Source organism: Rhea americana, unplaced genomic scaffold, assembly GCF_003343005.1.
Source record: "Rhea americana isolate MKP2758 unplaced genomic scaffold, rheAme1 scaffold_145, whole genome shotgun sequence".
Lineage (NCBI taxonomy): Eukaryota > Metazoa > Chordata > Aves > Rheiformes > Rheidae > Rhea > Rhea americana.
The window spans coordinates 1-27074 of NW_028185539.1; the positions used below are offsets into that span (position 1 = coordinate 1).

Genomic DNA, 27074 nt, shown 5'->3' on the forward strand with positions numbered 1-27074 from the left:
TGGCCTTGCCCTTGGCCTGGCAGGCCAGGCTTAGCTTCCTCAGAAACGCCCAGATCACTGAAGCCTGCTTCTCCTTTCTCTTGCCACAGCGTCCACAGAGCACGCGACGACGGAAGTACCAGGTATTTGAGCTCACGCTACGGTTCCAGAGTGGCGCGTGGCGGTGTAGCCTGCTCTGAGCAGAGGTGCAGAGAAGCTCTTGCAAGCCAAAGCCCCTTGAAACCAGCGCCGGTTTGGGGAMGGCAGCGAGGCTTTCTCCCGCGAGGCAGGCGCATGCTCTTCCTCACTGCAGTGCCCTGCCGGCCCGGGCACCCGCAAAACTCTGCGGCCCGGGCACGTGCTGCTGTCAGGACTTCTGAAGCAGCTTTCGTGAAGGGCAGCTCCAAGTGCTCCACTCACAAAATGCAACGCTAAAGGGAATCCCCCTTCTAAACCAAGCTCTCAAGCCAGAGGTGCAGGGCAGAGGGCCTCTGTTACGCTCGCGCTCGTGCCTTTAGCCTGAAGCGTGGCTTTTCCCTTCTCTTGGGACAGTGTCTACAGAGCAGGCGACAACGGCAATTCCAGGTAGGTGAGGAGCGCCCCCGGGACGGCCCTTTCCCAGGCCACCGCGCGACCCCGCCTCTCCCTCTGCTTCCCCCAGACATGGCCCTGCGGCTGGTGGACGGCGGCGGCCCCTGCGAGGGGCGCCTCGAGCTCTTCCACAACGGCAGCTGGGGCACCGTCTGCGACGACGCCTGGGACCTGAGGGACGCCAGCGTGGCGTGCCGGCAGCTGGGCTGCGGGGACGTCGTCTCGGCCCACCGCAACGCCTTCTTTGGCGAAGGCGCCGGCCCCGTGCTCCTGGACGAGGTGGCGTGCACGGGGGACGAGGCGTCGCTGGCCCAGTGCTCTCACCGCGGGCTGGGCGTCCACGACTGCCGCCACAAGGAGGAYGCCGGCRTCGTCTGCGCAGGTGCTCACCTCCGCCCGTCCCACCCCGCCGCGGCCGCGGGCCCGCTGCGGCAGCCCAGAGCGCCGGCCAGCACAGCCGGGCGCCGGCCCCGCCACCCAGGGCCGCGGGGCGCACAGAGCCACGAGCGCCGCTCCCGGCGGTCCCACCGCGCACCGGGCTCCGCTCCGCCCCGCCGGCAGCTGCCACGGGCACGGGGCTGCCGCAAGCCTCCGAGGGCTTGTCCCAGGCCCGCAGCTTTAGGGACCGCGGGGCTCCTCCTTGCGCCCTCGCTTCTCCCCTCCCTTTGCTCGGCACCACGCGGTGCTCCCCGCTCGCGATCACGGAGAAACCTCGTTCTGCCCTAACGCGCTACGAGCCGCCGAGCTACCGYGCRTACACGGCAAGCCTCCGGAGAAACGCTTCGGGAGCAGAAGTCACGGTCAGCCTGGCAGCGCGTCTTCCCGGTCCGCCCYGTCCCTCTCCAGCCGCTGCTCCTCGCGCACCGCAAACCGTTTCTGCAYGCACGTGCCCCCCAGCCGCTGTGCGGCACAAGCCACGCTCGCCTCTGCAGCTTCCTAGTCGACAGAGCCAAAGCTTCTGCGCCTGCCTAACCCACCAGCACGCCACTGCTTTCACTGAAAAGCAGCTCGGCTTCCTTCCCCTGCCAGGCTCCCGCTCCCCTGGCACCTTTGGCAGCACGGCAGCGTCTTCCCCGCAAACAGCAGCTCAGCTCGCGCTCAGCCTGCCGCAGGAGCCCGGCCTGAGACGACTGCAGCGCCCGCGGCGTTTGCTGCTTCGCCCCTGCCGTGGCCAGGCGTACTCCTCCGGCACGCTGCCGCTCTAAATGCCGCCGTCGCGCAGCAGAAACACAGCCCGCRGGCTCCGCCAAGGCTTCGCCAGACGTCCCCGGAGCGGCGCTAGGCGGAGAGCCCTGCCTGTCCTCCTGCTTCTCCCGCTTCCTACCCGAGAACCACGACCCCGTTCGCATGACCTTTTTGACCGCCTTTCTTTTCTCTCCTCACAGTCCCCGTGGAGACAACCACACCTGAAGCAACAGGTACCTCCTGCTTCGCTGCGCGGGTATTTGCCTGGCGGTTGGCCAACTCTGTGTCCTCCCCGTGAGGACTGGGGAGCTGCTCTGCCCTGAGCTGAGTTGGGCGCTCTCGCGGAGCTGGAGGGCCCCCTCCCACACCCGCAGCCCCCAGGCACACCAGGGGCACCCGGCTCCTGGCGCCGGCTGCACRGGGCTCGTTTGGGRACGCTGCTGTCCTGCCAGAGGCCGCGTGGTGGCCTSTGCGCAGACGAACGCGCTCGGGCATACGAGTGCCACCCCCGCTCAAGGGAGCCAGAAGACCACCAGCTGGTCTCCACGAATGCCAAAAGAGGCGCTCCTGCAAAACGCACTAGCTGAAGAGCAGCTGTATCACACTAATATTCCTGACTGGTGCGTGGCGGCGTAGCCTGCTCGGAACAGAGATCCCAGCAATGATACCCAAACAAAATGATTTTAAATATCCTTGTCCTTGCACATATGAGATACAATTTTACTATTTACCTAGTAACTCATCGATGTATTTATAATTTAGACAAAACTTAATTTCATCTTTCTTTCTTCACAATACCAGCCTCTTCAGCTTTACCAGTGTTTCATAGTCCTGAACCAGCAGCCRTTACCACTTGTAAGTAATGCAGTGTTATTCTGGTTTACATGCTTAGTTGTGCATCAAAGTATTAATGTGATAATGTATTGAGTGGCTTCCTGTCTCCACTTTTTGTATAAGCTCATGGATTTAGCAGTTAACTTCAAGGTTAATTCCATACGCCTCTCCTTTGGCTTCTGTACTAATCTGCTTGCACATAGGATATGTTTTCCTCCTACTGAGGCTTCTCCCACATTTCTGGCAGCAAGGRGCCTCATCCTCAAGGCAGATTTTTCTAAAGCCTGTCCCATGTTGCAGGATCTGCAGTGGCAGAATCTTCCAAATGTAGTAGTGGTTAATCATTTGAATGAGAGCCTGCAGTCCTGTTATTTCAGATGCATCAAGTCTTTACAGTACTGTGGCAATGGTTGAATTGCGGCTTTATTTTCTTTCATGTCTCTGACCAGCCCCTACAGAAGACACTACAGTTAAAAAATCAGGTATTTGTTTAATTTTAGTATAACTGGTTTAATGTTTAACCTTGGGAGTAAACTACTGATTCCCTCAACAATAACCATGATAGCAGTAGTAGTATATAATCATGAAAAACAAGACCCCCAGATTACACAAATAATCGTGACTGCCTCATGATGGGAGTTGCATGTTGCAAGCACAGGTGGAGAGAAACTCTGCAAGCAAAAGCTCCTTAAAACCAGTGCCATTTTAGGGAAGGCAGTGAGGCTTTCTCCTGCAAGGAGAGGGATGCTCTTCCTCACAGCAGTGCCCTGCAGCGCTGGGCACATGCAAAATTCTCCTGGCCAGGCAGATACTGGTGTCCTGACTTCTGAACCATCTTTTATAAAGGGGCAATTCCAAATCCTCCACACAAAAAAATGCAACATTAAAGGGGAATCTCAGCTTTAAAAAAACCTATAAAGTAAGAAATCCATGGCAGTAAGACTCTTATTTTCATAGTTATCAGTAGCTGATGGTTTTAAAGTCTGCAGTGTGATCTATCAATAAGCCTAGTTGCTACTTCACTGGTTTCSATTGCCATCTGATCTGATTTTCTGCTGACTATATAATTGGCTGTTCTATAATTAGATAATTGAACAATCTGTTCTCAACAGCCATATGTTAAGGACACTAGAGATGATTTCATTTTCTCTTTTTTGTATTTTGAAGATGGTAAATCTAAYGAGGCCTTTTAAGCTTTGAGTCTGTAGTTGCACTGCTATTTCTTTTTAAAGAGGATTGTGCAAATTTTGACTATAACACAATAGAAGGATCAGATTTTTGCCTTTCACCATYTTTCATTCTACCTAATCTTCAGGTATGTTTTGCTACTTGAAAAGATGTTTTAAATGGTTATCATCTTTGAACATTATACACAGAGGCCTGGAAAAGCAATGTTTGTAGTCGTGGTCTGAGGATGGTTGTTAGTTCAGTCTTTTTCCATTCATGCCATATTCCTGGTCCCTGTGCAAGTTCTGCACCCAGCTCCTGATACTCCCCTTAGAGATKGGCCTTGAAGTCCTTTGTGCTGGACATGAGCCTCACTGTGTCAGCCATAGTGCAAACATGGCTCAAAATGCATAATTTCTTCCGAAAGACTAATTATGTTTCTAATTTTTAATCATGATTCCTTTAAAATGATTAGCTAACTGACAGAGGAGTATGTCTGTGTATTTAAAGCTCCTRGCACAAAGTCTTTTCTAATCAATGAGAATCTTTCTGATACTTTCAGTGAGATTTAGCCTTACATAAGAATTCTTAAATAAAGTTTTCTACAGTGGTGTTCATTTTTTGAAAAATGTAAAATTCTAAATTTTGCTCATCAATCAAACAGTATTTYGCCTCTAATGCTTAGAGAGCAGACTAAGCTCTCCTTTGTGCCAGACGTTCAAACAGCTACATGCTAGTAAAGGACACTCAGGCTGTGTCAATAAAACTTATATATTCCTGTGCTGCTAACATACAGGAAGCTGAACTTTGGATGCAAAGCAAGCTTTTGAGCATGAAATTATCTGCCTACACAAATGAATACATWTAATTAAATCTTATTCCTATTAAAGCCAATATTTATCCTTTTTAGTGTAGATCTTTCTAACAGGAGCAAAACCTGCACATTTTTTTAAAATGAGCCTTTTGTACATGCCAACTACATTCCTACATTACACTACATAAAATCTCCTACTCTTACTGCATTCAGTTAATTACAATGAATGTTAATTGATTACATACCAGCACAAATTTTCATGATTCAGTATTAATTATTTTTTTATTTTCTTGCATTAAAATCTCATCTAAAAACAGCGCCGGCATCCACAAGCTACGGTAATGTTTTCCCATTCTTTGTTTTTTGTAATTACTTTTCTTTTCAAGTGCACTRTATGCAAGGTAAAAGATAGGAAAGTCTTGCAGTTTTATCAGATGTCTTTGTCCTTTAGAGAAACCCATGCTCTTCCTCTTCCYCTCAGTAGGTCTGCCTTGTTGTTCTCTGTAGGCTCACTGTTGGACTTTTGGAAGCCCTAAGCTTTGTGTGGTGTTTCTAGCAAGCCCCATACCTTGGGTTGCTGGAGGAGTGCTCCTTAAAGCACAAAACTTTAAATGCTGCCATGCCAGACAGGATAGGGAAGTCAAGAGTAGCTGCCCTCAAGCACAAAAGGCAAGTTTTCAGGAAGTGTCTCCATGGGAAGATGACTCCAGAGAGGAGAAGATGGCAGAGGGTATGTAATTGCAAGAGAAATTGGGAAGCAGGACCCTGAGGGATTGCCTGCATCACCAACACCTCTGCTGTGGCTGGCAGCAGGGCAAGGCACTGGCAGCCATACTGCCTTTGGCAGCATCAAGGGGATGAGCTGACCTGTAGCTGCAGTTTATAAAAGAAATATATTTACATGTTTCAAATGTCTGTCTGGAGACCACCAGACTGCTTACCAAAGGAACAGTTCAGTGGGTTATCGCTGCAAGCTCACCTTGTTCCCAGAAGGGTGACAGACAGAACTAATTTTTGTAACTGCAGTGTTAGTCATAGGAAGGAGCCATGAACKTTCAATGGCAATACTTACACAGTTAAAGAAAACCACTCAGTGGTTATTTCCATGTTAGTCAGCAAAACACATGTTTGCATTTGTAAAACATACTGGTATTTAAAACATGCTGCATTTTACTCTATGCTTAAGTATTGTTTAATAACCTTAAATTTCTTCTTCTCCAGCAACCCTTACTTGCCTACCTAAATACATGCAGGCAATTATTAAAAGAGCCTATATCAGTTCAAGAGGTTACTTTGCATGGAATATTCACTTGAATGACCCAAGATGTAAGCCTGTGATTACCAATTACAATGTCGTGTTCCATATACCATACAATGGCTGTGGTACAAGAAGGCAGGTAAGAATGCTTATTTTTGAAATTATCATGTCAAGACATCAGCAAAGTTATTTATGAACACTTTTCAAAATATTTTTTTTAAAGATTGTTACTGGATGATGCCGCTGCATAGCTTTGTGAATGCCAAGTCTTTGGGTAATGGATGTGGGACACCCAAAGCATAGGTGGACATTATGTTGAAACCACAACAGAATTATGTTTCTAGAAGTTCATGATTCCAGGTTATAATGATATTATCAACCCTCCCTATACTTTCCCCTCTTCCCTTTTATAACTCTTCCCTCTTCAGGCCACTTTGTTTTGGGCACTTACAGCCATGCACCAGGAGACTCTGCAAGTGGATTATGCACAACTTCAAAGTACAAAGCAATGATGTATTCACTAATACACACACCAGATAGCAGAGTTTAATGAGTTACACATTAGCGTGCTTACCATACCAACAAGGCACCCAAAGAGTCTTTGCTGCCCAGGCGGACATCAGTGAGGAGGGGAAGGGTCTTCCTACACAGCACCATGAAATGGACCCTCAGTTTTGCTCTGCTGCCATTTTCTGCTGACTCCATGCTTTTTTTCCCTTTAAGATTTTATACTTGTCTATGTTGGTGTCTTCCCTCTTGAATCCCAGAGCTACTAATGATCCTGAATCAACAGCCCTACCCATCTGTAATTTTCTCTTTCATGGCTCTGCTCTAGAGACTTTCTCACAGCTCTTTCTCACAACTTGGCAACTTTCCTCAGCTGTACGAGCCAAGATCACACAGCTGGGCCATCTCAGGGCCAGGCCTTGGATCCCCAGAGTAGGGAGAGCTGAACCYCATGCACACATCCCAGGGGAAAAGGATAATGGAGGAGTCGTGCGGAAATTGAGAAGTCTGTGTCCCAGGATGCTGGGAAAGTTGAAAGGTCCAAGGTCCCTTCCAAGGGACCAAAGGTACCAATACTGACCGATTTTCATCGTAAATGAAGTCTCCAAAAGGACAAATTCTGGCTTTGCTACAGTTAGAGCCAATTTCTAGGAAAGCAAGGGATTGTAACAAGAGAGAAAGAAAGCTCCTACAGTCCTCCTACAGTGATCACTAGCCCAAAAGGCTTAATAATATTCTGATACTTTATGGTTACACTTTTTTCTTTTTTTCTATCAGTGTCATGAAAAGTACRAAGGTTTTGCCACCTTTTACTTTAGAGGTAGCAGTATGAGCTTTTAACCGTTTTTTTTTTTTTTACCATTTTTGATTCAGTTGTCTGCTACCTCACCTGATTTTCTACTAAACTCAGAAAAAGGTTTCAGCATCACTTTGCAGCTCTAAACTCTCTAYTGTTTTAACAGATTACCCATGGAGCCATCACCTATTCCAACACTGTGGTAGGATCCACTTTTGGCAACTTCAATGACAGAAATATTAATTCTCTGCTAAACTTCGCCTGCAAAATATACAGGAATGATGATACTGGAACAATGCCCAATGTTAAAGAGTCTCCATACCTGGAAAATCAGTCTAGACGATACATTGTGAAGTTTGCCTTTTATGATTCTTCATCTTTTTCACACGCGGTAAAGGCGTCACCATACTCCGTTAACACAAACCAGGATGTGTTTGTTCGTGCTASCCTCTACTACCCAGATCCAAATCTGATGCTATTTACAGATACATGCRTGGTGTCTCCAAATCCTCATGACTTTACAGCTACAACACACGATTTAATCAGAAGAGGGTAAGAAAAACATCTCAACTATTTCAAAATAACAGCTGTGATTGACTTCTTGTAGACAATAACAAATACCTATACCAAAGATCTACAGACCTAAAACACACTTGAGTTATCCACTAACTACAAGCAGCAGGATTTTAAATGACCTYGTTATTAGAGTAAAAATACACAATYCTATTGGTTAGCACTTTATGATTAATTGAACTATATTCTACCACGGAAGGGAAATCAGTATAAATTCTCAGAAGACATTTCAAAAATCTATATAATAAATTTATAGAAGGAAGAAATAACTGATTAAAGGGTTCTGGTGAATCTGGGATGTGGAATTCTTCATGGTTCTTCAGAAAGTCTAAAGCTGAAATAAAAATAACTTTGGAAAGATAACAGGGCTACGCAGTAACTCTATATTTAAAATTCCATCAAGTGTTTTACATTTATACATTTAAATAAAACACATATATTATAATGTATGACATATACCAACATACATAAAATCCATCTAGTTACATCTGTGTTCAAAATTTTATGCTGTGAATTGTGATTACCTTCACTGCTAAAAATTTCAAGGAAAGCTTCCTACAATTAATGTAGCAAATGACATAGTTACTATTTCTTCCTTTTATGTGAGAATTCTATGGGTTTTTTTGTCCTTTTTTTCTCAGGTGTATAAGAGACACAACRTACAGGAACTACTATCCACTAGACAAGAAGATTGTGCAGTTCAAATTTAGACCTCCCAGCTTTCTCAGAAGATATTCAGCAATTTATCTACAGTGCAAAATGGCAGTGTGCAACAAATATAATTATTATTCCCGATGCTACCAGGGCTGCATGACAAGAGACAAAAAAGGCACAAGTGACAATGAGGAAAACATTATTACTATTGGGCCAATTATACTCAAAAGAATTTAATGCTTCTTTTAATTATAGTATTGTTGATTGCTTACATAAGTGATCAATGTGTTGCTCATTTGCTAGTGAGTTCTAAAAATGCATTATACTAGGCTGTGAAATTCTATAATCAACAGCAGAGCACTTGCTTTGTGATGGTATTTATCTTTGGTCTTTTATTCCTAATTGCACTGGTATTGCTTAATTTCAGATCATTTGTAAAAGCCTAAACATCAGTAAATACTCTCAGTTATAAAGTATATTTGTATTAGCTGCTTGATTTTCCTGATCAAGACTTTATTTCTCTCTTACAGTCCTTCCTGGACAATTCTCCCTGTTGCACTGTCACTCAATAGCTCAAATACTTAGCATTTAAGAATGACCAACTTGCCTTGCAGCTGTAGAGGGCACATTGCTGCTCTTTGTGCTCTCCATCCAAAGACCCCTAAAAAGATACAGGACAAGGTTGAAGGACCAGCTGTACATCATCTTGTGGAACATAGTAATTACTTTAATGGCTTTTGAAAGGCATAAAGAGACATAAATCAAAGGACAAACCATCTCTAGTAACCACAACAATATCCTAGCTATTATTTTAAATATAAACTCAAAATATTTGGAAAAAATATTATAAACATATTGAGAAATAATCTCGGCAACACCTTTAAGCTACTGTAGTTTTTCTATGTGCCAATTTTTAGTACTACAGATTAGAATTATAAAAGCTTTTTGATCTAAATGTTATTTATTATAGGCAGTTGCTCATCTCATTTCTTTCCAATATCTGTTCAAATAATAGCTGGGCAGAAATATCTCTTTGGACCAAGAAACTATTTCTGAAGTTTAGTATGTTAAATTGTCCTATTTGGAATGGCTTAGTGAAAAAAAAATAATAATTTTCTCCAGTTCATAATAGATCAAAATATCTTGACTATCTTAATTGCAAGATTATGCGATAGTACAGCAATTATGCAAGGAAAAGAGAGGGGTTAAATTTAATTATCTGATAAACTTTGCCCAAGTGTGAAGATCATCTTCAAGGCCAATACTCCAGATGGTAGATGTATGCAGATTACTCAAACTCATCATGAGTGAGGTGCTTTGTCCTGAATAAAGATGCCTAGTGCCTAAGAGCTGTATAATACAAGACAAAAAGCCACTTCTTTTCAGCTACCTCCCCTTTCGAGCTTTGTCCCTTTAAAAAAGGAATAAGAACCATCCCAAAATTCAGTTTTTCCATGAATAACAACACCTCTCAAATGCCAAAATTACACAGATTTCACATCTCAAGTTTGAACAAACCCCTCATGTCTGGTCCCATAATAGAGGATGGAAAACAAGGATGCCTTGGCTTTGTCCTGCCTAGTGCTGAGCAGGTCAGTGCTTGCAGCCAGAGCCCTGATACTGCAAGACTGTAATGCCAGGCAGGTACAAATATAGCCAGGACTCAAGAGCTAGAGTATTTCCTAATTACACTTAGGTTGTAMCAAACTCAATCATACTCATAGCCCTGCTGTTCTGCTTCCCACAGGTAATGATTTAAAGGGCTTGAAACCATGTTCTCCCTCCTATTGCACTCTCAGCTGCAAACAACAGGGAAAGTGCCTGTAAACAACAGATTCTCAACAGCAACCTTGTTCCTTTGTACTAACGCACGCTAAAGACTTGTTATTTTAAAATACCTTCTGTACACTTGTTCTGTTCTCATTTTAAAGGACCTTCCTGAAGTTTGTTAGCTGTTTTCTGTCAAGGTGGAAGAGGGAATTGGAAGCGGGCTGATAATGTGAACATCATTTGACATCTGAACATCTGACGCTGTCTTAGCATGGGCTTAACACACACTTGAAAGAAGTTTGAGTGCTCAAACTCACACTGCAAGTACCCCGTGCAGCGATGTAGCTGTTCAGAGACATGAATGCAGGCACAACCTCCAGCTAGCTTAAAGCATGAGTGCCAGCACTTGGACCTGGCTCAGCCTGTCAGAAATACTGGACCAGTGCTCAAGAACTTGGACCATTAATACTCTTAATAGCCTAATCATTCATACATAAGTAATTCCAAATTGGTAAAATACCAGCCTCTTTGTTTATTATTCAAACCTCTTATAACCAGAGCATATAGCCATTGACATTTTTTTCTTGGTCCTCACGGACCCAGCATTGATTGATTGGGTTTCATGTATCACTGCACACATTAAGATATACAAAATGGTGGTTAGCATTTCAAAATTGCTTGCAAATGTGTGGCTGAGCCTCAGAAATGAAAGGCTATACAGAGTGAATGCAAATTTAGTAYTTCCTGCAAACTAAAGGGAATTCAAACACTATGTCTTTACAGATGTATTCTGTGTCTCTGCGCTTAAAGACAGTGCAAGTACATTGCAAGGAGTGAGTTGCATTCAAAATCCTTAAAGGGAGTTCTAAATTATRGAGTAGATTGTCAATATTAGTTTAAGAAATATAAAGCTTCTGCATTCACATTACTAGTCTCACAGTTATGACTATTTTAAAACAATTAAAGCTAAAGGGGTTGGTTGAATTGTGCATAACTAAAAGAAAAGCATTAGGAATGTGTTTCAAGGTGGTCTGCATTGCAACTTGGCTTTACTAGTACACTTCAAAGAGCACCTCTGTTTGCACAGCTGTGTGATACCTGCTCTTTGTATTGGAAAGAATCACACTGCTAACCTCCCATTTTCCCTGCCATTCACATGCGTAAGTACCGTATCAAAGGCCAAGGCTAGGGTAATAACACATCTGTGGCACTGCCATTATCACAATCTCTGGAAGCCTTTACATTGGTTTTCTGCTGCTGCTCTAGGAAATAGTCTAGATTTCAAGACCTTCGGTCCTTACGGAAAGACAGACAATGTAGTGGGAATATATTAAAGCAGAAGAGATCTAAATGCATGAGCCCTATGTTGATTAGACTCTTGCCAGAAGGAACTGAGGCTCTTGGGACTGTGCATGTTTCCTTACCTCTACAGGGAAAGGCTGATTCCTTTTATACATCCTCTACTGTGGGACTAAGAAAGTGTCATTTGTAAAGTGGTTCTGTGCAATCTTTTTTAAATCAGTGGGTAAAATTAATCTTACTTTTTTCATCCATGAATACATCAGCAATAGGGAACTGTTAAGCATGACAACACTATTCTGATAGTTCCATTTCACAGCTTGAGGAATCCTCAACAAGGACACTGAATGATTTGTCCAGTACAGCCTAAAGGGATAGGCCAATTAACTCCAAATTAAGGAGGAAACAAAGAAGAAACAAAGAAGCTGTGAGTAAACTGCTGAACGTGGGTCAGGGAACAGGGTCTGTCAAACCCACCCAGAACATTCCTGTATATGTCAAACTAACRTCAACAGACCTCGACACATGCTCACTAGACAGAAAAACGTGCTTCGAAACCATGAGATGCAGAGCTGACGAAAGCATGGTTAAACTTTCTGCAAGTATTACTTGTTAAAAGATAGGCACATCTGTTATTTTCTCATTTGTATCTTCTATATTTGTTAAAGGGAAACAGTAACTAAGCCCTCACTGCATGATACCATGTAATACACAATGATTATGAAATCACATGAGGTATAAAAGTTAGAAAAACCTAACCTCAGCTCTTACCAAAATGCAGGTGCTTAGGCAGTTCTTTCTTTTGCCCTTCTTAGCTGCTTTAACGCTTGCTGAAGACAACTCAACAGAATTCACAGGTATGGGAATATCATATTTTTTTTTATCCAATAATTTTTATGAGCCCAGCTATTTTACAGGCAATTGAATGGAAAAATGTCAAATCCACAAAAGTGCATCTTATTTTAACATACTGCTGTACAACAGTAACACCCAAATGTGCCAGCAAGTGTTAAAATGAGAAAAAAAAAGAGTTCCAATATATGATTCTATGGCAATTTGACTGAAGAACTTGCTTTTGAAAGGATTTTACTCTGGAGTGGAAATATGCTTTTACTAATTAATACTGTATTGTGGGTAACAGGAATAAATTTGGAAAGTCACTAACTTAATTAGGAAATGGAGTTGTTTTTTTAAAGAGATTTGGGCTTGCTCCATCAGAATCAACAGACAGTGGATTGTTGCCTAACTTGGGGACCCAGGTCTGTATTCATACCAGCAGTTTACCTAATTACTGATGGGTAGCTATTGCAGGATAACGAAGTACTGTTGCAGAGCTGTACCAGAAGTGCCTGGCTGCACAAGCAGTCTGGAGGGGCACAGAGAGGTTCCAGGGAGGGCAAGGCAAGGCTAAGTCTGCAATACTCTTACTACTGGGATGTTTCATATACGCCTAGACAGGTCCCTCCTAAACCTTTCTTTTCCTCCTAGAGCTCATGAGAAAGCCTGAGCTTTTTACCTGGGACTGCATGCACTGTATAGTAATTTTTTTCAGCTGTTCCAGACTATAATTTTTAGATAATATCAAAGTAGAAAGGAGATCTTGTGCTCAAACTGATTGACAACAATTTTACAAAGGTTCCTACATAATGCTCAATGCTGCAATAATTTAACAATTTATTATCATTGGTTAAGTGATAGCAATCCCAACTTGTTTTTGTTCATAAAATAAGAGCTGAACAGGGTCAGATTAAAGTTCAGCTAGTCCCACTATCCTGAACCCAATCAGAGTCAATGGAGGATGATCCCAAGAACAGGAAAACAAGCCTGCAGTAAAACTTCCCCAGAATACTCTCCCAGGCACCAGAAAATGTGGTTCAGGACTTCCTGAACCAAAGAGGAGATGCTGTCTTTCTATTACGTATTTATCAAAGGCTTTTACTTTCATGGAYTCAACCTGTTTAATATTTTACTTTTAGCATGCACACCACCCTGCAGCAAAGATTAACAGCTGAATATCTGTTGTGCAAAGAGCCAATTCCTTTGTTTCAAAATCACAACTTACTGGTTTCCTGTCAGGCAATCAAATTTATTGGAAAAGATATCTCCTATTTCACAGGATCACAGAATGATTGATGTTTACCCTCTCCACGAATTCATAGACCTCTACCACCTCCTTTCCCCCCTTAGCTATCTCTTTTCTGACCYTAAAATGCTTTAATTTGCTTATTCCTTGTCCGGAAACTAGTCTAAACTTTCAGTCACCATTGTTGCCTTCTCTGAGGTTTTTCACATTCTGCAGTATCCTTTCAGAGACGGAAGACCAAAATTGCTTGCAGTACCAAATACACACAGTTCTTTAGGAGCTCAGTCTGAAAAGCTCTTTTGACTCCTCAGGCCTAGGCCCCTGAGTACTTCAAAGTAAAGGGCRGAAACTTAGAACTGAATTCAACAATCTTTAGGAAATTTGGAAGCTTGATGTACTTGTGGTAACTGACCTTGCAGCAGAGATTTGCTGAGGTGTCCTACATCACTTGGAATTTCCAGTTTTGCCATTAGCTTCATCTGTGATTTGAGTTACCCTAACTTCCTTTTCTCCTCTACTATGAAAGTAAGAACAAAAAGTATTCTYTAATATTCTTCTGATATTTTACTCTTCAAGTTTCAGAAACTACTATAACTGAAATGAAAAAATCAGAATAGTACAAAGCTTTGCATGTCTGTTTCATGGTGTACCTTTCCACAGTCTCTGCACAGTGCAGGATGAAACACTACTGGAACAGAAAACTTGAAACACTYGCAAAATTTTTTTCTRTTTTTTTTTWWWWWWAAGGTTTACCTCGCTGTGGTGCCTCCCTTGGGGATCTCAACAAAGCCATAAAAATAGAACTAAACTCAAATGCAAACTGTGTCTGGCAAATTCATAGAACTGCAAATCAGACAATTAGGCTCATCTTCTCCTATTTTGAGTAAGTATTTTCTGCAGATAYTTTTGTATTGTTTCTTTTCATTGGTATATGGCATAAGAAAAATATTGAAAAAAACTAGTATGGTTAAGCTGAATTTTTAATAACTAAATACACATACAAGATACTTTAACTTTTGCTGTACACATAATACTGAAAAAAGTTTAAATTGTCACATATTCTTAATTTTATGTTTAGGCAAATCTTAAGGTTTACCTACAGGTTTTATGTTTATTTTTTCTTAAATTCAGTGTAAAAGTCATGTACCTTCCTTCATACTCTTTCCATTCAGTTTTATAAGATGGTGCTGATTACAGAAATCCAGTTCAACTGATCCTGTAAAGCAGCAAACATGTTCCAGAGCTGCTCTYCATTTATAAGCAACTAGAAATGATTGTAATCATTTTTACTGTTCTTTTATTCTAGCTTTTATACCCATTTCCTGTATCTTTTTTGTTTTCAGTCTTAATTACACAGAATCATAGCTGAGAAAAATCCAAATCCCTATCCCTTTCTTAATAATTTTAACTTAAGACAGATGCCTCCAAATATTTACCTGTATTTGCTTTAATAAAATATTTATTTAATCTGTTGCAGACTCTGAGGAGCTTGTTTAGCTAACAGTGAGTTTAGGTAGTTCTATTTTTTTTTTTTTTTTAATAGATTTGCTTCTTCTTCAAGCTGTGAAACAGAAAGTATTAAAGTGTATGATGGTCCCTCAACTGATTCACCTTTTCTTGGGCAAGTATGCAACAACACTGACTCAGTCCCAGTGTTTGAATCATCTTCAGATAGTTTAACTTTTCTCATAACAACAAACTCAGAGGCTTTCACAAGAAGCTTCTTCGCCTTCTATTATTTCTTCTCACAAGAATCAAGTAAGTCAGAATTCARTGCATTCATTGAACTATCATTTGAACTACATCATTATGTGCAAAGTTTCATCTTGTAACATACATCTGACCTGAAATTCTCTAAAATATTTAGAAATGTTAACTTTAGTATCTTTAAGTTTTTCTGACAGAATGGAATCCTATAAGTCTTACTATTGACAATATTAGATCTCTAGCTTTAGGCTTTAGTTTTTATGGACTATTATATAAACCCTTATACTACCATTGTATTTACTCTTCATTTCAGAAATTGATAATTGTGGGGGGCACTTAACTGGTCCCAATGGAACATTTATCAGCCCCAACTACCCCAGGCCCTACCCTGAGTTTACCTACTGCGTCTGGCACATACAAACAGCAAGAAAATCAAAGATAAACTTACAGTTTGGTGACCTTTTGTGAGTAAATGCCAACTATGCTCTATTATTCTTTTTTCATTCTGTTTAAAAGCATTATTTTAAACACAAGAAGCAGAAGCGCTTTCATACTTTTAGAACATACATACACTTTTAAAACAAAGGTGTTCTGCTGGCTCCTATAAGAAAGTAATTGCAACATGTTTTGCATCACTATAYATTGCCCGACAGCTACTGCAGTGCRATTAGAGATTTGATATTGGTGTATGAAACTAAAGGCAAGCAAGAAGAAATGCATGGAAGGTACATTTGAAGCATGCTGTGTAGGAGTTAGCCACTGATAGTGTCAAAAAAAAAAAAAAAAAAGGCAAGTCTTTAACTCCACCAAATCAGCTATGCTTGTGCTWTTCAAGGTGCAGTTTGTATGGACAACTTGTATTTCCACTACGCAATAGCAATAAAACTTCTATCTAGAATGAAATTGGTGACTAGAATCCTAGGGTGGGATTAAGCTTAAGACATAGATATCAAGTTGTCTGTCTGTGATGTTTCCACATCAGGCTACACTCAAAACACCAAGTGAATTCAAAGACCAGTATCTTCAAAAACACTTCCTAAGACAGTCTGACTCCAGAATTCTGTATAGGAATGTATAGGATGCAGTAGGAAGTCATTACCTCAATTACGGTCCTCTGAGATGACAATCACTACACAGCACTGTYGATGCCCTTGCCAGTCCTGGCCACAGACCACCTGTTAGTTAGATAGTTAGTGAGATGTTGCTCTAGGCCTCTAGGGCATTCACCCACCAGAGAATGCCTGGTGCTTTTGGCCAAGAGTGCAAACATTAAGATAAACTCTAATGCAGATTTAGAAAAAGGGCAAGAGCCTTCCTCTGCTTCTATACACACAGATAAGTGACCTCATAAATCAATATGAATCAACTGTATACTGTGAAAATTCTTCATTCTTTTAAGATACCTTTTTAACATATTTAAGGGTGTGTTTATTTATAGTAAATAAGTATTATATAAAGTAAAAAAGCTATAAAATAACAGTGTAGCTGATCCCGCATGAGAGCAATAGAAAATGTTCGTTAATTCCACCAGGAGTTTGCCAAGTATCTTTTGCCTTTAAGAGTTTTCCACATTTTCTTTTGATAATATCTATTTACATGTTCTTTTACTCATCACTTTATTCTGCAGCATATCTTTTAGCCAGTATGAGTAATGTTCTCTATACTCAGATTTCCTTATAATCACTTTTTCTTTTTTTCTCCTATATCTGTAGCCTGGAACTAGACAAAAACTGTCAATTTGATTTTGTCGCAATCTATGATGGCCCCACCACTACCTCTGGCTTAATTGGAAAAGTATGTGGTCGTTCTCTGCYCAAATTTGAATCTTCTTCAAATGATATGACTGTTGTGCTTGCTACAGATTACGCCAATTCTTATAGAGGGTTTTCTGCTCAGTACACCAGTATCCCACTGCCAAGTCCACCAGAGCCCAACAGTAAGTTTAGTTCTTGTATTTTTTACCTAAGATGCTGTTTCTCACTGTCCTCTCCTTACCAAAGGAAATGGAAAAGAAACGTCAGTTAATACTGAGGATTTAAATCTTTATATTGGTAGCCATTAAGTCTCTAAATGCAGAGAAACACATTACTCTCACCTACAGAGCATAAGTTACTACCTCCAAGATGCACAAGAAAGTCTGTTCTTCAAGTTTTTTTTTAATCCTTTTCCCTGTCAGCTCCACTCAAGATGTTTTTCTTTTTTTGATGCAGAAGGCACTCCTACCATTCTACAGATGTATAGATATACTTTTTGACTAACTAGCTGAAATGTTTTTGTTCTCAGTTTCTCAGGGAAGTAGTCAACACTAGTAGTCAAGTAGGTTTTGGATGTGCTAGTTTCTTTCCCCTGAGCTGGACAGTTTTCATTACTGTTTATATTTGGCACTCCTATCTTCTCATTGAAGTGGGAAGGAGAACCACTGAACCCCTCAGTATCCCCCATAAACCAATCCCCTCACCTACTATTCTGCACTAGTACTTCAATTCCTTTTCTCTATTAAAAACACTGAAATGCCTTCAGGGCTACTGGGCTTACAATTAAGCCTTCAACACGAGTTTTACGTGGTTGTTTGTCTAACGTGTGCTGAGAGTCACACATAACATTTTGTTCAGACTTCTGTATGATCTTAAATGTGTATAAACCATTTCAGCCTCAGACAAATCGAGAACTATGTAACAGGCTCAAGGATAGGCCTTGATTTAGATCAAGTTAGAAACGACTGCAGCACGATTTGTAGTAACTTACTTTTTTTTTTTTCTTTCAATGGCAGTATCCCTTACCTGCTCTTCAGAGAGAATGAAAATTGTTCTGAGCAAGTCTTACCTGAACTCCTTTGGTTATAAGGAAACTCAATTACAGCTGAATGATCCATCTTGCAGCCCAGTTTTAACAGACTCAGTGGTTTTTTCCTTCCCATTAACAAGCTGTGGAACGATTAAAACGGTAAAGGAAAAAAATAAAGTTACGGAAGTAAACTAACAATAGCTAGGAATGACAGGACCTTGTAGAAACAGCTTATGAATAGCATATGAAGAAGCTAACAGTGGGCTTACTTTCATACAGCTCATCCAATTGTATGTTTTCAGTCTTGAAATCAAAAGAACATTTTTTCTCTCTGTAAGAACTCAGTGATCAGTGACCCTTTATAGAGAAGCCTAGGAGAGTTCAAACATTAATTCCAAGTTTTTTTATGTTATGCTTCATTCCCTCTGMAACACAGGTTACTGAAAGTAGCACCACACTAAGTGAGTAACTTAAAGATTCTCTGCAAGTGATGTGGCTGGCACTTATGCTAGAGTAACGTGGAAAGGGTGAAGTCCATCAGAAGTTAGGATTCCTATGAAATCATTAACAGCATTATTTTGACAAGAGTGACTGAAGTGTCAATGGTACTTCAACACTTCGTGCAATTGTACTTCGTGCAATATTCCTTAAGCTTTTTGCTGCATGGGTTGGCTCAGTGTTTTGGACAAATAGCAGGAGGACTGATTATGTCTGTGTTGTAACGTATGTTTTGCAATATCACCTTGAACCTCTGATAGGCATACCTCAGTTGCTTTTCAACTGCACTGCTCGTGTAACTGAACACTTCGTAATTTCTTTCACAGGGAGAAGGCCAGAGCATCACCTACACTAACACCATAACTGCCTCTGCAACTGGCAATATTATCACTCGTCAAAAAAGCATAGAGATTATTGCAAAATGCAAAATGGAAAACAATTCAACCTTAGAAATCATGTACATAACAGAAAATAACATAATCCAAAACACAACTGCCATGGGAAGATACAACGTTAGCATGTCATTCTATGATTCAGATTCATTCTCCAAGCCTGTATTTCAATCTCCATATTTTGTAGACATGAACCAAACTCTCTTTGCTCAAGTTAGCCTTCATTCCACTGACCCAAATCTTTTGGTGTTCATTGATACCTGCATAGCATCTCCAAAATCTGATTTTGGATCACCAACATATGACTTAATCAGAAGTGGGTAAGATTCTAAACTATTTATGATCATCTCTCAACATATGAGAAAATATAATCTAAACTGTAGTTCTTTTAATGCATCTCTTCCACTTATCTTCTTTGTTAGATATTTGTTAGAATCTGAATTTCCTAGAAATTTAAAGTCATAAAAATGGAGCCAGGAAAATTTTGCACCAATTTGCACTGGGGAAAAGAAAAACCATTATAAGTCCACATGTAGATAAATGCCATAGCTAAATGCTGTAGCATAGCTGATGATATTACCAAGAATGATTATGGTATCTGGATCACTAGCAAATCTGTAAATTCTGTTACAGCTGTAATCAAGATGACACTACGGTAACCTACCCACCACTTGAACACTATGGAAGATTCAAATTTAACGCCTTCAGATTCCTGCGGAACTTTCCATCAGTGTATCTCCAGTGTGATATTTTAATTTGCGACAGCAATGACGGAAAGTCTCGCTGTACTCAAGGCTGTATCTCTAGGCAGAAAAGAGCTATTTCTTCATATATGTGGAAGACTAATGCTGTGGTAGGTCCTATCTGCCTGAAAAGAGATCGCAGATCTGCTGATCATTCAGGTAAGAGGGATATAAAAGTCCAGAATGATTATGCTCATTCTTTGTGTAAAATTGTTATATTTGCTCCACTAATGAAATATGTTAGTTTTGAACTTGGCATCAGAGCAAGGAGTTGAATAAAAGTCTGCATTTTGTGAGATCACAAAAGTATTTGACTGATGGTCTTTCAGGTTCAGGTGTGCTTTTTAAAGTAGAAAAAGTAGTAGTCAATCCTAATTACATACATAGTATGTGCAGGATCCAACAATTCAGAAGATGTTTTGAATGGTAAGTAAGGATTTCAGATTTTAAATTTTCTTTTTTTTGGACGAAGTAAACATACTAAATAGGGCTCCTTTTCAAAGCCACAGACTATTTAAAAACAACATTCTATATTGAACAGTCAATCTTTGTAAAAATCTTTTAATATGCCACAATTTCTTTTGATTCTTCTGCAGAAAAGCTATGCAGGATGATAACCATAGATAACTTAACGCTAGGTTAASTCCTCATACTGTATTGTCTACCAGAACAAAAATAATTTTAAAAGGACAGTAACTGAACCAGAATTCAAACAGACATGCTTTTTAATTTGAGCTGCAAAGCTTTTTATATGTTGAGTTTTATTACCCCATCTGGTATCTTTTGTAGCACTATTTGCAGTCTGATCTACAGTGCAATAGWTTAGTAGTGAGATCTAATGAAAAACAGACTAGAAAATAAAGAAAAGCAAATTTAAAAAGCTTGTGTGGTAACTTGCACCATACTCTTGGCTCCAGCTTTTCTTGAGTACGTAACTTCACATGAGAAAAGCAAGCTGTGCTACATGCTTTCAGGTGCCACATCTAAGAAGTGTTTACCATTAGTCATGCTCTCAATAATAATAAACATATTGTTTATTTTTTTTAATTACTAACCTAATTCTAGCAACACTTCAAACATCTTCTCATGTATTTCAGTGAGTGCAAGATTTTGCTAGAAACTGACCACATCTACCATGTGAAAAGGCTGCAGACAGATCACAGTCAAAGCATTATAAAATGTTAATCTGCTTCCATAATATCTTTCACTATTTACAGAAAGATCATAGAATCATAGATAATAAGCTTTATCAAGGACTACCTAGTAAACCATCAAGAGGGATGGGTATTATAACCAAAAGTTCTTCTTTGTCCACCTTTGCTTCAGGAGTATGTCTAAAATCTATCTTTTTTATAATGACAATATTGCTTGGTAGAAGCTTGCTCACAATATCAACACAAGCATACTCACACTGTAGCACCCTTTTATACACTATTCCTTTCTATATCGTAAGAGTTTACAGCTCTTTGGTACTACTGAATCAAAATATGCAGCCAGTGTGGGTCACCCCCTCAAAACAAAAATATCTGAAAAAAGTGAATTTCCATTGAAATGACAGAGTATACCAGACATTAAAACCTCACTTTTTTCTTTCCTTCTACACAGAATCCTTCACTAAAGTGCCTGCTGAAGAAACCCCGAAACTGCAACAGTACAGCTTCTACATGCTTTCATTTGTTACTTTGACTTCAAGTATTATCATTTTGGTAGCTGTGATATTAAAATATCACATCAGACACCAATTAGGATATGGCTACCAAAAAATGCGGAGTCCGTATTAACTACTTTAGAAGTTGACACAAATTAAGTGTCCTATTCAGGTCTGTCACTCCAAAGCGGGGAGGAGGAGAAAGACACACGTGTGCATACACACACAAAAAAAACACAATAAACCAACAGCAATGGAATACAGCAATGCTTGGAAGCATATTTAAAAATTTTTGCAATTAAGAAAGTTCAACCTAAGACTGTATTTTAAATCGAGTTGAAAAAAAAATATAACTATCTACTTCAAGGTGTTTCTTAGAAAGTATCTAAAAGCTAAATTCACAGGTGTAAAATGACCTGTAGAATACAAGATAATTTAGGTCTTTTTTTAAAAAAAAAGGTCTTATTTTTATCTTTTAGTCATTTTGAAACTGTACTTGCATGACTTAAGCTGGAGAACAACTGCAAGCTGTAAATTCTGCACAAACTGTCCTCTCTCTGGCATGTGGTCTTATGTGTAGCTACCGACAAGATGCAACAATCTTCAAAAGACAACAATTTTCCCGGTGTAGAACAAAATATTAGGTAGACTAGACAAGAGAATGGATTGCACATACCCAAGCAGTTTGTTCAGTCAGCAGTTGCTTCTCCACCTGYAGCTTTTGCTCAGTGCATTTTAAGACATACAGTATAACAAGTATCTCTGCATCTAACTTTGGAGCCCACCTTTAAGTTCCCATATAGTCATAGCTAAATGGTACAAATAGAATGTAGCCCAAGAATTCGGAGAAGAAGAAACAGAATGAAGGATGAACCTCAGACGGATCTTCCTAGAAGACACACTCAGAGCCACATTCCTACCTCTCTGGCCTAAGGCTGCCAAAAAGTAACAGATCCTCCCCCAGCACTCTCTATTTGCTAAACTAGGTCCTTTTAGGAGGAACCACGAATGAAGTGCTTACATTTCTTAAGAGTAAGAAAATACGCATAAATAGAAGACTTGTATACATTAATTCTAGTTGCTCCTGCAAGGCTCAATGAATTTAGTAGGAAAGAAGCATAACGTCAGTCTTCTCTCTCTTAAGGAGCCCAAACTCTTAAGTGCCTGTACGGTCAGTAAGACTTTCAAAGAACCCAAGCTGGAATTCAAGTTAGCCTCTCTCTCTTAACCTTACGGTCTCTAAACTTACAGTCTAAGTTAAGTAATGCAAGAACTACACCTCCTTCAATAGCTTTATAGCTGCAATAATAAATAGCTTCAACACAAATACTGTTAAAATAAACCAAAAGTACAAAGAAATCAAGTTCTATTCTACTGGTAACACATTACATGTTTATAAGCAAAAGCAAACACCAATAGACCTCAGAAAAGTGATYACATATAGCTAAATAGATAAGCTGTAACTCAGTTTATAGAGTATTTCTACCTGTTGTTCAARCTGAAACTGGCATACTGTATTCTACATGACTTACTAATGCTGTTTCAATAAATAAGCCACAAAGGGCATACAAAATTCTTATATTTAGGAAAAACATACATTCTTAAGGTCTTTCAGAAAACAACTGTGTACAATAGTGGATAGAATTACAGTAACAAATGCAAGTCAACAACACTGAGGTTCTTCATGTAATTCCATAAATACTAAACTTTGTGAAGTAAACTGCCCTTGGAAAAATACTTACACTGGAGTCCTATATCTACATACATCTATCTCTCTCCATTTGAGAACCCCTCATTAGTATCATAGTGTGTTTGTGAAATTTTGTTTGGCTTTGAGTTCTGAACTAAGTCCATTAACAGAACCATYTTGTTATCTATGTGTGTCTGAAGAGTCTGGATTTGACGATCAATATAGTCCATTAGTTTTTTCTCCATCAGATCCATATTTTTTGAGATGATCTTTTCCAAATACGAACAAATAGGCTGTTGTTCTACTCTGTGAAAAGAGCAAATATACAAAAAATAAACATAACTTGTTTCTTAATGACTTGAGGCTTAAAAAAAAGAATGACTAGTCTTAATGACTAGGGGCATTCTTAGGTTTTTAGCATAAGTGAAATACCCTGCCTGCCTGTCACTTTATAAATCCTAGAAAATTAAGATACACAGTAGGATATGTAAATAGTCATCTTCATTCAACACTATTTTTAGGAAGGCTTAATTATGTGTTAAAAGACTTAGTTATGTGTAATAAAATACACCTAACAGGGTATTCAGAGCTCAAACTCTGTCAGCATAACACACATTATTCTTTGCATGTGTTTCAAGAGTTATAACACTATGCAATTCTTTACTTTTTGCATCTGCATTTTTTTTAAATATACTATACTGTCCCAGCTGCTGGAGCTATTCAGGCTTAGAAACCTGCTACCTAGGCAACACACTTAAAATCTCATCTTTTTTACTATGGTTCTTTAGGTATCAAACTGAATGCACTACTACTATAATTCCTGCAAGGGCAAACAAGGGAGGAGGCAGAGGAAAGATTGATGGGATGAGATAAATTAAGTACAGCAGAAAGATGATGGCACATAATGTGAAAAAAGGAGATGACAGTTTAGGAGGTGGAAGTAGCCAGAGTAAGAATGTAACAGCAGAAAAGACATACTAAATATATAAAATAATTCAAAAAAGTGTGATATTTCTGCAACCACAGACAGTGAAACAGGGCGGGAGGGGAAGGTATAGAAAGACAACAGTTATACAGTAATGTAAGATAATTTTTTTTAAAAAAAATCTTCAAGCAGATTATCCAAAAAACAAATCAACTGAAACATGTTTGTTGCTACACAGCCTACAAAATGACATATTTTAAGACTCATTATTCCTGGAGTTATTTGTTGTTTGTTTTGGGCTTTTTTTGTTTTTTTTGTTTTTGCTTTTTTTTTTGACAATCAATATAAACCACTAAAATTTGAGTAAATGTATCTAACTTACCCAACACTCTGAAGGCCTTCTTCTTTAGTCACAGAGTGTCTCTCAAAATGCTTATTTCCATCTTTTAGCCGAAGATGATTTACCTGACGACATAGGTTTTGAAGAAAAGGAAGAAGCTCCCGTGGATTAGCTATATTTGGATTTTCACTTGTTTGCTCCTGCATAAGCAAAGACCTCATGACTTTCAAATCATTTCTGGGGTTCAGTATATTTTGCTGAGTAGTAAGTCCTCCAGAATCAGGAGTGTTCTCTCTTTCAGGTATCTGTGTGTTTAGACCAAGGTTTATTTTTAAGTCTTCATATACTGCCTCACTTGATAAACAGTTTGTAACCGGCAAAGGTTCAGTGGATGATAGATCTACTGATGTCTGAATACTTGCACCATGTAATCCATCTACTGGATGCTCATCTTCAAAGTCAGAATTTTTCTCAAAGATCCAATTAAATTTGTCTCCAAGAGGTAAACTGTTCTGATGAGAATATAAAAATACACATAATACTTCCAAATAAAATATAATGGAAATTACATAATAAAATCAATATATCCTTCATAACTCTTTGTAACCATGGCATTTGACTAAGTGATGTAAAGATTTTAACAGTAGTTGTGAATTACATTCCTAGGGAAAAAGCATAGAAATATTTTGTTTGTATGTATGTTATTGCATTAGTTTTAATCTTGTCAGTCTCTAAACACCAAACGTTTTACAGRCTTTAATTTTGAATCAGACTTTTATTATGCTACAGCCCCAAGACTGACTTTCTTTTTTTTTTAAACAAACATCAGATGGATACAGGATCCTGTTAAAATAGCCTGCTTTGGAGAACTGAGATGCTCTGTATGAGTTTGCTTCCTTTAGCTGAAGATGATAGGCCTTTATTAAAGATAAAAGAGATAGACAGACAAATCATCCCATCCAYCTACACCCCAAACGTAACAGGAAATGCACATATGATCCTGCACTGACAACTGAAACAACCGTAAGGGAAAGACAGAGAGGCAGAAAGATAGAGTGACAGTGAAGTTTAAGATTATGATGATGATTATGATGATATAAAATTCTTAACTCAAGACTTGATTTAGGAAAAGTGATTCCCTTGAGTACACAACAATCATTCGTGTTACATTTTCAAGCTTGGCAATAGCAAAATCAGGATTTAAATGGCAGAAAGATTGGGTTAAAAATAGTTTTTTCACTGAACTARTTTAGAACATGTTTAACTGTTACAGAAGATAAGGTCTCACATTAGCACTATTCATGTTTACRGAAAAGCACAATGACTTACTTTCTGCTGAAATCGGACCATGTCCATAAGTTGCTGAGCACCTGGAGACAACTTTGACCCCATGGATTCCATTATAGTTTGCACTCTGTTTAGATCTATGCTTGATCCTAATGAAGGAAAATCAGTGGCTGATTTTGCAGACATTGTTTTCACTTGTACAATTATTTTACTGATGAGTACTCTTTGTTTCTCACCAATGGAGAGAAGCTAATGCAAGAAGGAAAAAAATATTTTGGTTAGGGAAAAAAAATGCTATTTTATTTGTACGAGACAATGCACTACTCCTTGGATCTAAATATATACACGTGTGTGTGTTCGCATGGGTACATACATATATATGTATATATATACATATATATATATATACACACACACACACACATATATATTTCTCCCCTAAGAAATTATACTCATTTTACCTTGCCATTTTTCTTCGAAATCTCTTATTTAACTGTATAGTTATTAGCAAATACATCAGATTGCAGTTCTGATTACATACCAACTGTTGGCAATTTACAGTTTATCTAGTTTATGAAGTTTTTTCACTAAAAGGGCATTGCTTGCATACACACATTAAGTCTACTTAAAAAGACATCTGTGATATGAATTTAAAAGAATCAGGCTATTAAGACTGTAAGACCATTTAAGTGATTTTAAATAATTATGTGAAACAATTACTGTATAAAAATAACAATAATTTGACCAACAATATAAGAGAACTTTATTGAAAGAGATGATTAAAAATACAATGAGACGTTAAACAGTTCCACAGAAGCCCCTACCTTAACTCTACAGGAGGCTGTCGGACATTCCAGCTTGAGATACTTTTTGTATAAAGTAACCTTTTCAGTTTCACTAGAAGAAGATCAAATTTACAAAATATCACTAGCTACTCAGATAAGAAACAACCTGTAATGTAATACATCGACGTAAGGCTTGTATTCAACATGTACTGAATCTCAAGGGACATCTACGTGAAAAAGGATTTCTAGGTGCACTTACATTATCTGCTACAGCAGCTTTCAAAATTTGGTCTGTTACTCACACACCTGCCCTGAAGCTCCAAGTTGGTTGCTTTTGTTTGTCTAACAAACAACGTACACGTTGATTTATGACTTAGCCTGTTTTCTCGTAGCTTTTAACTCCTGGGGCAAAGCGTGGAAGGCAGTGCCGATGGGGGGGGGAAACAAATCCGCTCCCTCTGCTTTCTGGCCCGCTCTCCAGGCGCGGGAGCGGCSCTCGAGGCAGCGCTCTGCGCCCACCCACGGCTCGGCCCCCCGCCGCCCGGAGCCCGCGGCGCGGGCCGCTACTCACCCGGGGGGCCGCAGGGCGGCGGCGCTCTCGCCGCGGCCGGTGCCGCAGTACTCCTCGCCCACGTACACCTCCATGTGCCGCGCCTCGCTCACGACCGCCACGGACACCATCTCCTCGCAGCCCGCCGGCTCGCACTCCAGGCGCAGCACGCACGGCGCGGCCTCCCCGCCGCCGGCGGGCCGCTCCAGCACCGC

General features: G+C 39.9%; 3 protein-coding genes across 3 annotated transcripts; 2 read left to right on the forward strand and 1 right to left on the reverse strand.

Moving 5' to 3' along the window:
- Positions 1–531: 531 nt before the first annotated feature.
- Positions 532–8595, forward strand: LOC146599134 (scavenger receptor cysteine-rich domain-containing protein DMBT1; the record flags this gene model as incomplete). The annotated part of the gene is made up of 5 exons (XM_085299118.1): positions 532–952; positions 1956–1988; positions 5792–5967; positions 7298–7683; positions 8346–8595. Coding segments are annotated over 5 exons (1266 nt in total), but the record flags the coding sequence as incomplete, so codon positions are not given.
- A 3607-nt stretch (positions 8596–12202) lies between these two features.
- Positions 12203–21415, forward strand: CUZD1 (CUB and zona pellucida like domains 1). Its single transcript, XM_085299089.1, has 9 exons — positions 12203–12284; positions 14258–14393; positions 15054–15268; positions 15531–15681; positions 16930–17153; positions 17988–18160; positions 18826–19211; positions 19525–19793; positions 21240–21415. The coding sequence occupies exons 1-9, from the start codon at positions 12203–12205 to the stop codon at positions 21413–21415; spliced, it is 1812 nt and encodes a 603-aa protein (XP_085155215.1).
- On the reverse strand, positions 20628–27068 carry CUNH10orf88 (chromosome unknown C10orf88 homolog). The gene is made up of 5 exons (XM_085299088.1): positions 26881–27068; positions 26349–26421; positions 25567–25773; positions 24280–24749; positions 20628–23278 (listed from the first exon to the last, which is right to left on the reverse strand). Exons 1-5 carry the CDS (start codon positions 26988–26990, stop codon positions 23050–23052), a joined length of 1089 nt encoding a protein of 362 aa, XP_085155214.1. The 5' UTR covers positions 26991–27068; the 3' UTR covers positions 20628–23049.
- Between the last annotated feature and the right edge of the window lie 6 nt (positions 27069–27074).